An 18296-nucleotide genomic window follows, 5' to 3' on the forward strand; every position below is an offset into this window, starting at 1 on the left:
CCTGCAGCCAGGCTGCCGGGGCGGGGGGTGCTCAGAACCTGCCTCTGCCACTTAGCACCTGTGTGGGCTTTCCTCTCTGTTATTGACCTCTATGCCTCTACAAACCTGGAGACGATGATGCGACCTCCCTTCTGCTAGGAAGCAGTTATGACACACAGTAAGAAGCTCCCCCTGCCATACTAAGAACTCAATAAATAACTATTCCTCACCCATATTTAAAAAAAGTTAATGTTTATTTTTGAGAGAGGGAGGGTCAGAGCACAAGAAGAGGAAAGGCAGAGAGAGAGGCAGACAGAGCTCAGGCTCCAGGCTCTGAGCTGTCAGCACGAACTGTGAGATTATGACCTGAGTAAAAGTTGGATGCTTAACCAACTGAGCCACCCAGATGCCCCTCCTCACCCATACTGATGTTAAGGTAAATGGCAGGAACAACTATAATTTACAGAGAGTTGGGCTTTTGCTGAGTTCTCAAGTTTGCTTCACAGTCCTTTTACTTAACTCCACACTCTCCATAAATTGCTTCCAACCTCTGTGTCACCACACAAGTCACTTCTCTTTCTCAGTCTTTAGTCCTTGCAGAGGAACTGGCCTCTTCTAACTACTTACGTTTTAAGATTCCATCAAGCATGAATTCCCCAAACTCTGACCTCAGGGACTCAAAACTTCTTTTCAGGCATCTTTACACTCAGATAATATATTGGAGTATAAAGCAAGAGCTTTCTCTTGCCCTCTCCAAGGCTCATTGCTTCTTTGCCCATGCTCAGGACCCCACTCGACCTTCTGGGACTTTAGTTCATCAACTATCCCCTTCCCCTTGTTCCATCTAGATTGATTCTTTCTTCTAACCAACATACTCAATTCTTGCCAATCCAAAAATTTCTCCTCTGATTGTCTTCCCTATCAAACTTTTTGAAAGAGAAGTCAACAGTATATTCACAGGCATTCTTGTTATACTTCACAGCCCAGTAAAATGTGATTACATTCCCCTGCAAAAGAAACTGGTCACCAGTGGTTTCTCCATACCCAAGACAGTGGGCTCATCTCAGCCTTCATCTCAGGTGGCCTTTCTATAGCATATGAGCCTGCCAACCATCATGCTCCCATGTCTCCTGACTTCCATGATACTATTTGCTCTTGATTCCCTAATGACACTTCCTCAGTCTCCACTTCTGCCTGTTCCTTAAATACGTGTGCCTCCCAGGCACCTGGATGACTCAGTAAGTTAAGTATCTGACTTCAGCTGAGGTAATGATCTCATGGTTTGTGAGTTCGAGCCCCGCATCGGGCTCTGTGCTGACAGCTCAGAGCCTGGAGCCTGATTTGGATTTTGTGTCTCTTTCTCCCTCTGCTCCTCCCCTGCTTGTGCTCTGTTTCTGTTTCTCTCTCTCTCTCTCTCTCTCTCTCTCTCTCTCTCTCAAAACATAAAATAAACATTAAAAAAATTTTTTTTTAAATATGTGTGTCTCCCAAGCACCATTCCCTTCTATATATCCTGCCAAGGCCATTTTGTCCACTTTCAGGGGCTCACCACCCTAGCACAAATCTTTGACTTCAAGTTCTCTCACATGAACTACTTGTAGTTTCAGATCTCTAATTTATTGTTGAACATTTTCACCTAATTTATTGCTGAGCATTTTACAAATCACAAATTCTCAAATATGCCTAAGCTCAACATGGCTAAAGTCAATACTCTACTCCCTGCCTGGCAACCCCTTTCCCACATTACCACCACCACAAAAAAACCACCTGTTTCTCTTCTGATCCTCCCAATAATTTGTGTGTGTGTGGTTTTTTTTGACCACAGAAACATGTTTATTTTCCTGAGTAAATGCCATTCTAGCATAAAAATTAAGAAATTTGCACAAGCAAACTTTCACAGTAACACTGAGCCACACAAAATTGTTTTGTATAATTAAATGGCAAGATTTCAGGTAGCTAGGTAATACTAGAAAGAGTGCAGAGGTCATCAGTATAGTTTGTGTGTTCTTGTGTCACAAGCATCCCAATGTCTGCCTTTTCTTTGTTCAGATTCAGATCTTTTGTGAAAAACGTGTGTTTGTGTGTGTGTGTGGTTTGTGGATTTTATTGATTGATGAAACGGAAGTATAGTTGACATAACACAGTGTATTAGTTTCAGGTGTACAACATAGTGGTTCCACATTTGTATGCGCTGGGACTGACCACCACAGTAAGTCTAGTTAACGTCTGTCACCATACAAAGCTGATACATTATCGCCTGTATTCCCCACACTGTACCTTACCTTCCCACTCATTTTATAGCTGGGAGTTTATACCTATTGATCCTTCCATTCCTCAACAATGGCATCACTGATGACTTAGTCATCTACATCAGAAACTTGCAGTCACTCTAGACTATTACTGTAGTCTCTAACCAAGCCCTGTCCATTTTGTTTGCTAAAAGTCTTCCTTATTCTTCCCCGATTCATTCCATTCCCACTGCTGCCATTATAATTTTGGTCCTCAGTATGTCTTACTTTAATGACTACATCGACCCAACCGGTCTCCCTTCATTCTACCATTCTAGCCTCTTCTCTTCTCACAAGTCCTATACTATATATAGTCCAGACTACTTCCTGTTCTTCAAGCACTTCATGTACTTTCCGAATTTTTGGTTGTGTGGAAAGGTGATTATGAAAAAAATCCAGACTTATGAAACTTGTCCATTGGCTTTACTATGCAATCACCATATTCGTCATCTGCCAATTTTTCCATATGACTGGTGCCTGGTCTTTAAGCCTGCCTCTTTTAAAGAGAAGAGCTCATATATACAAGGTGAAATAATATTTATATAGTTACTCTTATCTTCCTCTCTCACGTCAGAAGGACCACTGATTTTGTTGGCATCTACTTCTTCCCTAATTCGAACTCTTTCATTTTATCAAATAAAGGCTAACAGTTTATGAATATGCATTGAGGCTGAAAGGGAACCGGGTAGGGGGAAGAAGGAAGATATGCATGTGAGGAGAAAGAACAGAGGGGAAAACACTCTTTTACCCACCATCCACAGTTATTACGATGACAGGTGTACAGAAAATATAGCAAATTGTAGGCATTTATAATCCTCACCCAACTGCGTAGAGAAAAATCTCTCTTTGTTCATTTAGCATCTTTTCCTCCACTGCCCTTCTAAAGAAAATTGAATCTTTCAATTAAGTCCTGGGAATTAACTGTGCAGAGTGTGGTACAAACTATAAATCATATAAAAACAACGTATTATCTGGTGTAATTCACATCTGGAAAAGGGAGGAAGGGCTCCTTGCAGATAAAGAAAGAAAAGAAGTGAGAAAAGAGGATGGGAGCATAGAGTCAATCCCTCCACACAGCAGTGGTTTGAGGAGTTTCTGGAGTTGGGAGTTAAGGATCAGAAGTTTGAACGAGCCTTGGGAAAACTGCAGGGTCCCGGAGGTATTGTGAGTTCAAGAGGAGCGAAGAGAATTTTAAGAAGTGTTTCTGTGAGTAACAAACTAGATCTTTGTTGACATCCTTGGAAAAATGCCAAAAAGGTTTTGGATGCTGTACTGTTTCTGGGACTCTACACAGAGACCGGGCAGTGAGCTGACCCCGGTTATATCCTGGTTGCAAATGTAATTCTTTCAGGCCTCTAAACATTGGTATTTAATAAATATTAATTCTGAAATTTTAGCAGTTCAGGAACTTAATTTTAGAAAAGTTGCTCCACACCCCAATATTATTTTGGCTCCCCTTCTAAACTATTCCTTCATTGTATGTATTCTTCCTTATCTTATGCTTCAGTCCTAGACATTCAACTTTATCATTTAAATGCCATCTTTTCTCATGGCTTCAAATGTCACCTCTATCTGATTATTCCAAAGTTCTTTCTGTACCTCTCACTACATTTCCACTCAGATGCTCTGTTTGTCCGCTAATCTAACATCTCCAAGCCAAACTCTTCCCCTCCCCCGCAGTATTCCTCATACCCCAGCTCTTTCCATGAGCCCATTCCTCAAAGGTATTGCGGAGAAGTGATTCTAAACTCATCCCTTTTTCTCTAATTGCTTATCCATTGCCAAATTCACTTTTCCTTCCCTAAAAATCTCTACTTTGCCACCTTTTCTCTATCCCCACACAGTAATTTGGACTCCTCTTTATTTTCTGGACTAATGAAATCACACCATTCATTCACAAAACTCAGAGCTGTCTGCTAACCCCCTAACCCGACATTTGCCTCCAGTCTTCCAACCTATCCTACAAATACGAAAAACTACAATTAACTCAAAAGTTATTCTAGTTCACAATGTCTTCCTCCACTAGACCACATTCTCACTGTCCACTGGATCAAATTCAACCAGCTCTCTCCGACACTCAACACCCTCGATGCCTATCCACCCTCCTAAGACATGCTCTTTAATCCTACCAGTCTGGGTTTCTCTTCCGTGTGGCACGTTTATCTCACTTTTTAAAAACTCATGTTCATTTCTTCCTCCTTGAATGGAGGACCTCCCCTGCCCACCCACTTCTAAAATCATCCTAAAATATTTTAAGGATAGGTCCCACCTTCTCAGGTGAAAATTTGCATGACAAATATCAATAAATAATAGATCTTAAAATGTGGTCCCTGGACCCCTGAGACTTTTTGGAGGCTGTGCAAGGGAAAACTACTTTCATAATAATATTAAAATATTATCCACCTTGCTCCTTGGGCTGACTTATGTAATGACAGTGCAAAGCACTGGCACATAAACCTGCTATCTTAGCACAAACATGGCAACGGTGCAAAATGGTATATATGGACATTGTATACTCTACTGCTCTACTCCTGCAGTTAAAAACAAAACAAGGGAGTAAAAAACAAAAGAAAAGAAAAAACGTTAAAAAAAAAAAGAAGGGGGGGAATAAAACCAGTTTCACTTAAGAATGCCCCTGATGAAGAATAATAATTAATTTCATTGCATCACGGCCTTTGAGTATATCTTTTTAATATTCTGTGTGATAAAACAGGAAGTACACATAACACATGTCTGCTGCAAAGTATAATAGTTGTCTGAAGGAAAAACCTTTGGATGATGAACTGAACTGTGAGCTAAACTACATGCCTTTTCCATGGAACATCATTTTTACTTGGAAAAAAAAAAACCGGAAAATCTATGATTATTTCAACTTGGGTATTTGGCAGGCATTTTCTCAAAAATGAAAAGTGAGTTTGTCACATCGAGAAAAGAAGCTTGTCAGTATTTGTTGCCAATAACAGAATTTGAACTTTCAAGTGAAAATCAGAATTTTGGAAAATTTTTATCTGCCACTATGAATTTGGTAGCCTCCCAATACTTTAAGACTTTTTAAATGAAATCAGTGGTGATACTAACATGAGGTTTTTAAATATTACTAATAAATGTACCAATATTTGGAAGACCTACATAACTCAGTGACCCAAATGCCAAATGACCAAATCATGATATTACATAATTAGGCATGGGCAAAAGATTCAAAGAGCAAGAAAGACCAATGGATTTGAATGTAACTATATATGGAAAGTTTGTTGATATGGTTTCAGATTCTACATTTAACTAACCTTTAAGAAACTACCTCTTGGTATATTTTGGTAATGTTAAAGAAAAATATCCACAATTATTTGAAGAGGCTATTAAAATACTTCTACTTTTTCCTACTACATTATTAACTCTGAGAGGCCAGGTTTTTTTTTGTGCATTTTGTGCTTTTTTTTTTTCATATGCTTCTACCAAAACAACATTGCACAACAGACTGAAAACAGAGGCAGCCTTGAGAATCCAGCTAAATACCATCATGCCAGACATCAGAAAGATCTGCAAAAATGTACATCCAGGACAGTGTTCCTGCTAAGATTTTTTTCATTTTGGCAATGTAGTTATTTTTCACACAAAAAAACACACATTATGTTAACATAAAATATTATTGTTACTATTAAATGAATTAATAAATATTTTTACTGTTGCAGTTTGAATTTCCAATCTGGCAAATATCAATAGATATAAGCCCACAGGAAATAAAAGTTTATTCAAGTCCTCAGTAATTTATGAGATCTACAAGTTTGAGAACAGCTGTTTTATACCATTAATACCAGCACTTTTTTCCACATAATGTCTTGTTTTACTAGCTCATTACTTTCTATTTTTAAGTCCTATTTTCTCAAACATAGACACGCCACCAGACAGCATACTTGAAGGTCCCGGAAGGCAAGGACTGGAACATTTACATACTGAGGGGGTATTTAGTAAGTACTGAATTAACATATTAAGGAGCATATGTACAAAGTTCTTATAAGATATTGAATTTTAATAACAATGCATAAATATGTCCTCATGACAGTTAATGGCATTTAGGGAAGAAAGAAGTTACCACCACTGAATTACTTTTTTGTAAAAAGAAACCTGATGCATGTGTAAAACTCAGCAGCGGAAATTTAACTGAAACCCAGGTGTCTAAGCTTTATTTTAGTCCTCTTTTCCTCTGCAAGCCACCATATGCATCCCATGTGTCTTCTTAAATTATACAAAGCTCCAAAATAGAGAAAACATAAAAATACCACAAACTATAAAGAAAACAATTAACCAGCAGAAACGCTAAGAGAGCTTAAGTGGCTGCGCTCGATTTTGTTACTACCGGCTTGCTCTTCCATTATAACACTTCTTGTTCACATTCCAATTACACTTCTCCCTTTCTTAATATACTAACGACTCAAACCTTTTAGATAAAGGTATAGAATTAAGCTATCTCTAACTTTATGAGTTCTCAGAGAGTTTCAAACAAAAACAAATGGAAGCTCCTTTAAGCATCAGAGTTAATTTTCTCCTGCTTCAAAATCTCATAATCTGAATCACATTCAAGAGATGCTAAAGTTTAAGTGATCACTTCCCAGGGTCAATTTTTTCAAAAAGCAATTAAATGGGTAGTAAGTGCCAGACAATGTTGGGAGTGCTGGACCATGCAAAGTTGAACAAAACTGCATCCTTAACCTAATGAACAGAGAGATGAATGAGAAGAAACAGCAAGAGAGAGGGAGAGAGAAAGAAAGAATGCTATCATAAAATACACTAATCATAATGGGGTAAATGTATGTCCCTATTGTGGAAGCACAGATGAGGACACCGAGCTCAACTGGAAAGAGACAGGACTCAGTGATGGAAATAATCCTCAGGCTGAGTCTTGAAGGATGTGTAAGGAGCCAGGAGACCTTTCCAACATATGGACAAGTTGGAATGAGAGGAGATTTTGGAGGGAAAAAATGTGGTGGAAAGACAGAAGACAGCTATACTTGGAAAATTCTGTATCACATTAAGGAGCCCACATTCACTGAGGGGATTCAAGCAGGGGAGCTGCGTGTTCGTTTTTGGATTTTAGGGGGATCATCATGGAAGATACTAATGGAGAAGAGAGAGAAAAGGGGAACAGGACCAGAGACAGGTCTAGATGGTCTAGAGCAGGGTTCAGCGAACTTCTTCTCCCAGGAGAGAATAAACATAAAGTAAGAGGCTTTGGAAGTCTCCATCATAAGCAACTCTGCTGTTGTGCTGGATCAGCAGTCATGCAAACAAGTGAATAGAGCTGGGCCCTGAGAAAACTTTATTTGCAAAAAACAGCAGTGGAGTTGGGCTCTCAAGGCTTAGTCTGCCAACTCACAGTCTAGAAAAACACTGTTCTAAAAAGCTTTCTGCAATAATGAAAATGTTCTATAGATGTGCCACCCAATTCAGTAGACACTAGCCACATGGGGCTGTGAAGCATTTGAAATGTTACAAGTTAGACTGAAAACTGAATTTTTAACTTAATTTAAATGTTAAGTAGTTATATGTGGCTTGTGGTGACCCTGCTGGGCAGGATGGGGTTAGAGGCTGGCACAGTAGCCTAGGCAAGAGGTGATGAACGGGGCACTGAGAGCAGAGACGGAGAGTCAGTGGCCAAGGCAGGAAATATCTAGGAGGTTTTCTGATAGGAACTGGTGATGGACCAAATGTAGGTGAGGGTGATTTCCACATGTCGAACAGGAGTGATGAAGAATGGCTGGACCACATGCTGAATGAGAGAAAAAAGAGACTACAGAGGGAAATATGTTGCCTTCTATTTTAGACATGTTGACTTTGATGTGCCACCTAGGAGGAGAAAACACTTGACTATAACACAAAGAAGTGAGTAATATTAAATATGCTCTTTTTAAGGAGAAAACAACTGTAGTACGGGGGATGTTAAATAACTTACCCAAGGTTAGGGCAAGTAAGTGGCAAGGCTGAATCGCAACTTGAGCGTATCTGATTCTAAAATTCATGCATCATCCATTATGCCAAAATGAGCAAACAGGTCATCATTGATGCCTTGAAAATAGAACTCACCCCAGGAAGAAGCAGGGGGAAGGAAGATCAGTGGGCCCAGAAGAGAGCCTGGGAGCATATACGGAACTGTCTCTCACTAAGGAGACTGGGAGAGGACAGTCAAAGAAATACAAGGACCGGAGGAGTGCAGGGTCATGAAAGCGAAGGGAGTTGGGTCTCACAAGGAGGTGATTAATAGCACCGAGTCCACAGAGAGACACGAGACAGGCACCAGGAGACCTCACCAGACTTTGCAACCAGAAGTCACAGGTGCCTCTAAGGGAACAGTTCCGACAGAAAAGGAAGCCTAACTTTAATGAATTAAAGAGGAAAAAAGAAAAAAAAGTAGAGAAAGAAGGTAGAAACTATTCATTTCCTGTGTTCACTGGGCTTTAGCATATTGAATATGTATGTCATTTAGCACTTATTGAACATACACTGAATGACAAGCACGAAATCTCATTAAATCGTCACAACAAACTGTGAGGCCTATCGGCATCATTATCCCTGTTTTATAGGTAAGAAACCAGGCTTAGAGAGATTAAATAATCTTTCACTGATATACAATGGTAAGTAGGAGAGCTTGGGTTTGAATGTGGGTCTTTTGACTTCAAAGAACGTGCTCTTTGCTCTATTTTTCCACAATTTCAGACTTTGAGGATTGCAGAAGAATTATTATTTTAAAAAATTAAATGGCAGAGCCCAAGGAACTGATTATTTTCCTCAAAAAAATAAGATTACACTGGGGTGCCTGGGTGGCTCAGTTGGTTAAGCATCCAACTTCAGCTCAGGTCATGATCTCGCAGTTCGTGGGTTCTAGCCCCGCATTGGGCTCTGTGCTGACAGCTCAGAGCCTACAGCCTACTTCAGATTGTGTCTTCCTCTCTCTCTGGCCCTCCTCTGCTTATGCTCTCAAAAATAAACATTAAAAAAAAATTTTTTTAAAGAAGGCTACACTATCTGAAATAGTGGCATACAAATAACAGCGTATAAGCACTTGGGAAAGAAAAGGTTAAGCACAGGTCTATAATCCGTTCTTTCCTGTTTTGGGGGTAGAAGGACCACTCCTCCCCCTTCCCCCACCACCTTCGGCAAGAAAAAGATCAGGCTACTTGCTTGATAAGCATACAAATGACAGACCTCCCAATAAATAGACTAATGGTATGTGTTTCAGGAGAGTCTCATCCATGGAATGCATTTAGGACTTACCTACTCTAGGACTGCTTATGGGAAAGGAACGTAGAATGTATGGATTTATAGGGTCTGATCCCCTGGGGAATGTTACATAAGTTGAGTAATTATCTGAGTGTTATATTGGAGATGTGTCATAACCAAGAAAGTTCCGCAATATAAACTACGCACATTGCTTATGGCCCTCATAGATAACTTTATTCCAGAGGATGCCCAATGCAAAAAGAACCCAGGGAGCCATTCTGATGTACCAGGATCTTTGAGATGACTAGTAAGGTTCAATACCAGGTACACTCTCTAACTCGCAGGAGTCCAATTTGACAGTCCCAATTCTCTGCGTTATCTCTATACTTATCACAAAAGGCTACATACAATCATGGGAGCCTCCCTGGCTTGGGACTTTGACCTAAGATTTTAAAGGCAGATAAAATTTTTCAAAGATGGAGGGGAAATGGAGGATGTGAATAAAGAAAGAAATGTCAGAAAAAAACCACAGGTACATGAGACAGAAAGTGTTCAAAACTGACTCTAATGAGTAGTAAGAAATAAGGCTAGAGACATAGGGAGCACATTGAAATGAACGTCAAAGTCAGAGAAGAGTCTAAACAGGACTGAGTTTTTAGGAGAAAATAAGGTATAGAAAGTGGAACACAGGGAAGATTACATCAGCAGCACTGTGAGGAAAGAGGGGGTGAATCTGGAATGAGGGAAGTCAGTTGGAAGGCTCTGGCAGTAAGTGAACCACGGACATCCTGAGGGCCCCCATCTAGGACCATGGATATAGAGTGAAAGGAACAGCCAACATTACACAGAAAACATCAGTAGACCCATTAAATAACAAAATAAGGGTAATAAAGCACCATAATAAATCCATTGGTAAATATGCGCAAGTACCTCCCTCCATGAGGTGGAGTTAATTCCCCCTCTCCCTTGAGAGTAGGCTGTACTTTGTCTCTTGCTCTTAAAGAACAGAGTAAGGAAGTGATGGGCATGAAGGAGGGGACTTGTTGGGATGAGCATTGGCTGTTATATGGAAATCAAGTTAACAATAAACTATAAAAGAAAAAAAAAAAGAACAGAGTAAGGAAAAGAAAAAACTTCACCAGCAAAGACTTCCTCAACCATGTGAGGAAAGTTCAAATCCCCACTGATGTCATGTGGACATTATGCACCACTTGATACGACGTGATGATGAGCGCACTTTGCCTCCATGAAATTCCTCCCCAGACCCCAGAACCTCCAGCCACTCATAAGAAAAACAGACAAATCCAGACGGGGGGAACAGTATATAGAATAACTGAAGAGTACTTAATACTGTCAAAGTCAGGAAAGACTCGGAAACTGTTATAGACCACAGGAGACTCGGAAGACATGACAACTAAATGCAATGTGGCAGTCTGGACTGAATCCTAGAACAAAAAAGAAAACACTAATGGAAAAACTGGTGCAAGCTGACAAAGTCTGGAGGTCACTTAATAGTGATGTATCAGTGCTGGTTTCTTAGTTTTGACAAATGTTCCATGTAATAGAAGACATCAGCAATCGGGAAAACCAGGTGAGAAGGATATGCTGTCTTTGCAGCTTCTCTGTAAATCTAAAATTAGAAGACTTTTTCTTAAGTGAGGGACTACGGTGATGTCAGATTTGGGAACAGGAGTAAGTTGGCGGCAAGCACATGAACAGGAGGGTCACCTGGCTGACTTAGTCGGTTAAGCATCCGACTCTTGATTTTGGCCCAGGTCATGATCTCATGGTTCTCGAGTTCAAGCCCAGCACTGAGCCCTACGTAGTGCTCCCCACTGACAGATTGGACTTGCTTGGGATTCTCTCTCTCTCTCCACCCTCTCTCTGCCACTCCCCTGCTCCACACATGCACACAAATGCTCACACATGCTCTCTCTCTCAAAGTAAATAAATAAACTTAAAAAAAAAGTATGAATGGGACCCACGATGAACCCAAGTATAATAAAGCATCATCACCCTTCCAAGAGAGCTCTGTTCAAAAGCTAGGACCGCCACTTTGTAGCTAGGAGATCTTGGATAAGTTTCTCTAACCCCTCCAAGGCTCAGTCTCCTCATTTACACAATGGTAATAATAGTTCATATCACATATTCTCATTTTTATTTAGTGGCTCTATGATCTTGGAAAAAATTTTTCCCAAACTAAAGGTAAACAGCATAAGTTTAAAATAATGATATCAGTAACCTACCGTTGATTCACAAAAGGGCTGGAAAGTTCTGCAAGCAGGCGAAAATTCCCAATGTATCCCAGCACTCCCTCCTTCTGAATGTAAACATAAAATACGATGTCAGGGAGGACATTCTTATCAAAATTTCCAAATATTAAAGCAACATTCAATAACTTCTCAGCATAAAATAACATACAACGTCAAAACAGACCAAGTCTCCTAGCTGATTTTCTTCTTTATGTGAAATTAGAAATGTCACTAGAATTCTACATTATTTTTAAAAGACAGCATATTGTACACTTATGTTCACTTATAAAACAGATTTTAAGCTTTTGTCTCATGTTGAACTAATGAATTCTGCAAATCGCCATTGGCAAGAGCATCCTCAAATTGCTATAGAAATAATGATCAAATTAGTGTGAATTTCAGCAGTTGAGGAATTTTGGAGCAATTAAATACCTAATAGAAACTCATTCTTGTATCCCTTAATGAAGGCACCTTAAAAATCTCAAAAGTATACTTTATATCCTATATAACAATGTGTGAGCCTGTGAGCAGATGCTTATTTGCCAAATGTAACAACACACGCTAAAACTGATCTATCACATTTGACCTGAAAAATGTATTTGTCAATCAGAAGATCCTACAGCTAAAACACACACTTTAAGGACCTTTCTGAATTTAGAAACATGATACATAGTACACTGTATTAACTTAATAATAGGAAAAGTAGAGAATAAGCATTAGAAAGAAAACCAAATGCATATATTCCAAAAATATCATATAATTTAAAAACTGTTACTAGGTAAATAGAGTCATTCCACCACTTCCAGTTACATCAGAATTATGATTGCACATAAAAAGAAATCATCCTACCTGCCCCCAAAACATTAGGAATACATGAAGCTACAGAAACACCAGTCCTAAAAGCTGTACCACACTGCCTTCCAAAAGGGAACAATATAAAGCAATAAAAAAAAAAAAAAGAACTTTTTATTTGAAGATTTTCAGTTCTTCTCCATAGAAATTATTTTACGGATTAAAGATTTAGAGCTTGTTTCAAGAATTAGCGTTAGCTACTAATGCTAATTAGTCTTAGAGACTATAATGTAGAACTTTTTATAATCTGAGACTCACTGGCCTTAGAGAAACTGAAACATGTGAAGGGGGGGCGGACAAAGGCAGTGGCCAAGGCGAGTACTGTGCACAGGGGGGTGACTGACTTCACCTCAAGTCAACAGAGAGGCAGCCATACCTGTCCAGACACACGTGACAACACAGGAGAAATAACTATGCACATGTGCTAGGACTTTATCGCGGAAATATGAAGAATTGGTGTATTTGAAATTTAATATTGTTCTGTATTATTTACTTTTCTGTTACAACAAAAGCTTTTATTTAAACAAACACAATTAGTTAATAGTGGTAATTAGTAGTAATTAAGAATAGGACTAATTTAACAAATAAAATGCATAAAAATAATATTTTTAGGTTTCCTTCTGCCCTTTTATTTAACTTTCTTTCGCATATTTAAATTTAGGAGGCTATATTATTGTATATTTTTAAGAAACATATATATGAGACTTTGTAAAGGAAGAATGTAAAAAGGAACAATCGGACTAATTAGTTGTTACCTATATTTAATAAAAAATAAAAGTGATATCATCTTATCCACAATACAACAGGATATTTTTATTTTTGTTTCTTTTTCTAGTATTACTTCTCTGAACTGTCTACAGCCTTTAGTGTGTACACACACACACACATTTTTTTCCAGGAATGAAATGTAGTCCAATATAAAATTCACTTTGGCTCGTAGCTCTGCTCTTAGGAATCCACATTATTGGTATCAGTCCAATAGGATTACCTCAACCTAAATATTTTCATAACAAAGGTGTGAGCATAAAATACAAGAGATTTTACTTACTAGTAACAGCAGGCTTTTTAGAGTTACAAGAATTAAGTTCCCAGCTCTCTCAAAAGGTCCATCGACTTTGTATCAATAGCTTTGTTTTGCTAGAACAGCTATTTGTCTCTAAGGTCCTTTGCATGTACAAATTCATCATATATATAAACTATCCATTTCTAAAATATCCATTCTTAGGGTGCCTGGTTGGCTCAGTTAAGTGTCTGACTTCGGCTCAGGTCATGATCTCCCATTTTATGGGTTCGAGCCCTGCATCGGGCTCTGTGCTGACAGCTCAGAGCCTGGAAGCTGCTTCTGATTCTGTGTCTCCCTCTCTCTTCCCCTCCCCAGCTCACACTCTGTCTGTCTCTCAAAAATAAACATTAAAAAAATAAAACAAACATTAAAAATGTTTAACAAACATTAAAAAATAAAAAACAAAATAAAATAAAATATCCATCCTTTTTCAACACTCCAAAGCACAGAGGATGGACTCCAAATAAGTTACAGTTCTAGAAAGAAAATCCTGTTCAATGTGGCTACCATTTTGTGGTAACGTTTTTGAGTTGAGAAGCAGTCATATTTCCCCAAAATGAGCTATTCTTCCATTGTATGCTTGTCACAACTCACAGACTACATTAAGTAACAGAGGTGCTGATAGTTTATCCTTTTCTAGCTGCTTATGGGTTCCTCAGCAGTCATCAGTTTGAAAGAAATGGTACACATAAATATCTGATTATTTAACATAATACTTTTCGTCTTCTCATCCTCGATTTATTTCCAAATTACAGGACATTCTCCTTGCCTCACACTCTAAACAGATGATTTTATAGCTGGCCAACGTGTGCTGCCAACAACTGTAGCTATCTTCCAGACACAGGCCTATGGAAGCCACCTCCCTCCATTTCCATGAAGTCAAAACTCATTGTTTGTGCAGGTTTGAGGAAGCTAAAGGTGAGACCGAATATTTATTACGAAAGCTTCAACATCAGACGCAGGCAAATCACATTCCTTTGTGGCAATGTTCTACGCAAGGTGTGGAAGATGTTCCACAGGTAATACCTTTTCATTTTCTTTGGGGAGAAGTGGATAGACCGAATGGAGCGTGCCAAGTTACATTGGCACTGTCTGCCCAAATGGGCAGACAGATTGAGCAAAATCCAATTCGTCTTGGAACCACACATCAACAACTGTGGTTTTATGTGGTTTTTTTGTAATCTTCATAGGAGTCAAAAATTCAACTTGAAACTTCTTTTCTCAAATCCCAATCGCAAAGAGCTAGGGCAACATGTTTTTAGCGTTGTGATTCAACATGTGCTAGAGGAAAGGAAGCATGATCACTGGGAGGATCCAACAGAATCAGCTCTCGACACAGCAAGAAATGAACACATCTGTTACCACACTTACCCCTTTTTTTCATTGACAGGATGTGTTAGCTGCAACCTCAGAATCAGGAAATGTAACTTTACTCGGGTTCATAGAGCAATCAAGGGAACAATAAAATGTATACATCCATGTGGTATACCCAAGTTCATTAATTCAATGCCTGCTATTTTTTCCAACTGAGTGTCAGTGTCTTTGGGAAGATGAAAAAGTACAGCTCCATGGAGATGTACTTGCCTGTTTCGTTCCAGATTTGTGAGCTGTGGTCTCTTTAGAAGCTTTTCTACCCCCATCTCTAGCAGGCCTACATTAGGTTGCTAGGGCCGCCCTAACAAAGTACCACAGGCTGGGTGGCCTGAACAACAGAAACATATTGCCTTACAGTTCTGGAGGCCAGAAGTCCGAGATCAAGGGGTTGGCAGGCTCACTCCTTATCAAGGCTCTAGAGAAGGATCTGCTCCAGGCCTCTCTCCTAGTTTCTTGCAGCTCCTTGGCTCCCAGTCAGCCCAACTCCAATCTTCACATGGGGTTTCCCTGTGTGCATGTCTGTGTCCAAGCTTCCCCTTTTGATAAGGATACCAGTCATACTGGATTAAAGGACCTATCCTATTCAACTATGACCTCATGTTCACTTAACTAATTATATCTGTAATGGCTCTATTTACAAATAAAGTCACATTCTGCAGTACTATGGCTCAACAGAAGAATTTTCAGCAGGATATAATTCAATCCATAACAATGCCCAATCCTAAATTCTTTTCTGTGTATTGTACAGTCTGGTCTCTTTTGATTATCTAATTTCCTAACACAGGTGTCTTTCCATCCATCCATAATAACATCATTATATACTAATATATATTATACATACTTCCATATATAATAACTGTTAACATTCTTTATTGGTGATCTTTGGGGCATTCTGGTGTTGGTATTATGGTGTTCGCATTCTCATTATCTGAACTTCCAGTGGGCAGTCAAAGATGACTATTAATGCTCGTGATTACAACACACTTCCATGGTATCATTCAGTGTAATGTGACAATGAATGACCCGTTATTATGAATTCCAAATTGTGGATGTCATAAGTATTTTGCATTGAAGGGAAGGACGTCACAGGATGTGGGATTTTCAGTTGTAAAACAGGAAAACCAGGATGGACTTGGGCAGACCACTCCATCTTTATTGTGAATTTTATTATAATGAATACCAAATGGTGGGTAAACTTTTTCATTTTAATCAAAATCACATTCCTAGCTCTAAGAAAAAGGAATGAATAAAGAGTAAATGTCTGATGTCTCTAACTCATCCAGCACAAAAAAGTACTTTCAAATTAATAGGAAGCAAATAGTCTTTCATATTCCAAGTTCTTGGAAGTTTTGTGGACTTATTTTTAAGTTTTGGTGATTTGTTTAAAGTTTAGGTGAGTGTTTCCAAAGGAAGTGGTTGGAATATTTCTGTTAAGAAAAGGTCAGGAAAATAAGGAATTGTGTTTAGTTGGAGACCATCCCAGTAAAATTAAAAAGCTGAAAGGTTCTGCTTCTCTCTCCCTGCATAGTTAAATTCTTCAGCGAGTAGAGCAGGGAAGAAGTGCCAGCTAGCACATGACTCTTGGGAAAGCAAAAAATGCAAAGAAAGGAGTTTCTTTAATGAGATTCTTACTTGAACCATAGAAAATCTTCAGAAATAGTTGATTAGTATAATGTTCTATTATAAAGATTTCATGTATGTAATAAACATTTACTTTTGTTTTTAAAGATAAATTCTCTCATCTGTAACATTGCCTTTCTCCCTCAGTTAAAGGCAGCTCTTTTTCCAGTCTATTTTTCCTAACAATCTTTAGGTTTTTTTTTTAATGTATGGCATTTAATGTATGGTTAGAGAATATGGACAGACCAAATTGCTATAAAAATATGAGTTAATATGTTCCTAAGTTCAGCCAAAGCATTGCTAAATTACTTATTGTATCTTTCAAATACATTTTTCCAAATGTGAAATGCAATACTGAAAATTTTTAAGTTTTTATTTGTGATTTCTAAAATATTTTTAGGCAGACACTCCAAAGTCATGCAAAAAATTTAAATAATATAGTAGTAATCGCCTTACTCTTAAATTTTAAGAAACAATTCTAAACATTTCTCTAGTGAACTTTAAAAATACAAAAAACCCTTATTAAATATTCTATGTCTAAGATTTTTTTGAGTTTAGAAGATTATTTCTTCAAACTCCTTTAAAATTGTTATAAAATTAAATGTAACTATTAACCAAAGTATCAAATTCATATCAGATAAACCTGACTCTCAAATAGTCTTTAAATATTACAAGTTACTAGTAAAAATAGTCAACTTGACATGTTGCTTTCATCTAAATTTAGCCAAAATGCAATATCTTTACACTGAAAAAAACCTCTTGAGGGTTGCCTGGGGGGCTCAGTCGGTTGAGCATCCGACTTCAGCTCAAGTCATGATCTCCCAATTTGTGAGTTCAAGCTCCAAGTCGGGCTCTGGGATGACAGCTCAGAGCCTGAAGCCTGCTTCGGATTCTGTGTCTCCCTCTCTCTCTGCCCCTCTCCGGCCCACGCTCTGTCTCTCTGTCTCTCAAAAATAAATAAAGGTTAAAAAAAAAAAAAACCTCTTGCGTTTATTTTTTTTAAAAATTGGGCAGAGTATCTGGCTTTTCTTTTAATTTCTCTTACCTCTTCCCAAAGGAAATGGTTCTCTCATATCTAATATAGTGGTTCTCAGAGTACCCTCCCCAGACTAGCAGCATCACCATCACCTGGAAATTTGCTAGATGTGCATCATCCTGGGCCCCATCACAGACCTACTGAATTAGCAACCCTAGGGGTCAGATGAGCAATCTAGTTCTAACAGGCTATCCAGGTGATTCCAATATTAACTAAAGTTAGAGAGCTAGTATCTTAGGTTACAGATGATCTAGGAATCTCTAAGCCCTCAGGAAACTAACTCCAATTTATTTATTTATTTATTTATTTATTTATTTATTTATTTTTATAAATAGTTTATTGTCAAATTGGTTTCCATACAACACCCAGTGCTCTTCCCCACAAGTGCCCTCCTCCATCCCCACCACCCCTTTTCCCCCCTCCCCCTTCCCTTCAACCCTCAGTTCATTTTCAGCATTCAACAGTCTCTCAAGTTTTGCATCCCTCTCTCTCCCCAACTCTCTTTCCCCCTTCCCCTCCCCCTGGTCCTCCATCAGGTTTCTCCTGCTTTCCTGTTAGACCTATGAGTGCAAACATATGGTTTCTGTCCTTCTCTGCCTGACTTATTTCACTTAGCATGA

General features: G+C 38.7%; 1 protein-coding gene across 4 annotated transcripts in view; it reads right to left on the minus strand.

The window, feature by feature from the left end:
- LOC115299071 (transmembrane protein 56-like) overlaps positions 1 to 18296 on the minus strand; it is a 93984-nt gene that overhangs the window by 5865 nt on the left and 69823 nt on the right. For all 4 annotated transcript variants that reach the window (XM_029948363.1, XM_029948365.1, XM_029948366.1 and 1 more), the window contains one exon: positions 11726 to 11799. In XM_029948363.1, coding sequence (XP_029804223.1) covers positions 11726 to 11799 — 74 coding nt within the window. The remainder of the gene's footprint in view (positions 1 to 11725; positions 11800 to 18296) is intronic.

Source organism: Suricata suricatta, chromosome 8 (genome assembly GCF_006229205.1).
Source record: "Suricata suricatta isolate VVHF042 chromosome 8, meerkat_22Aug2017_6uvM2_HiC, whole genome shotgun sequence".
In the NCBI taxonomy this organism is placed as follows: Eukaryota; Metazoa; Chordata; class Mammalia; order Carnivora; family Herpestidae; genus Suricata; species Suricata suricatta.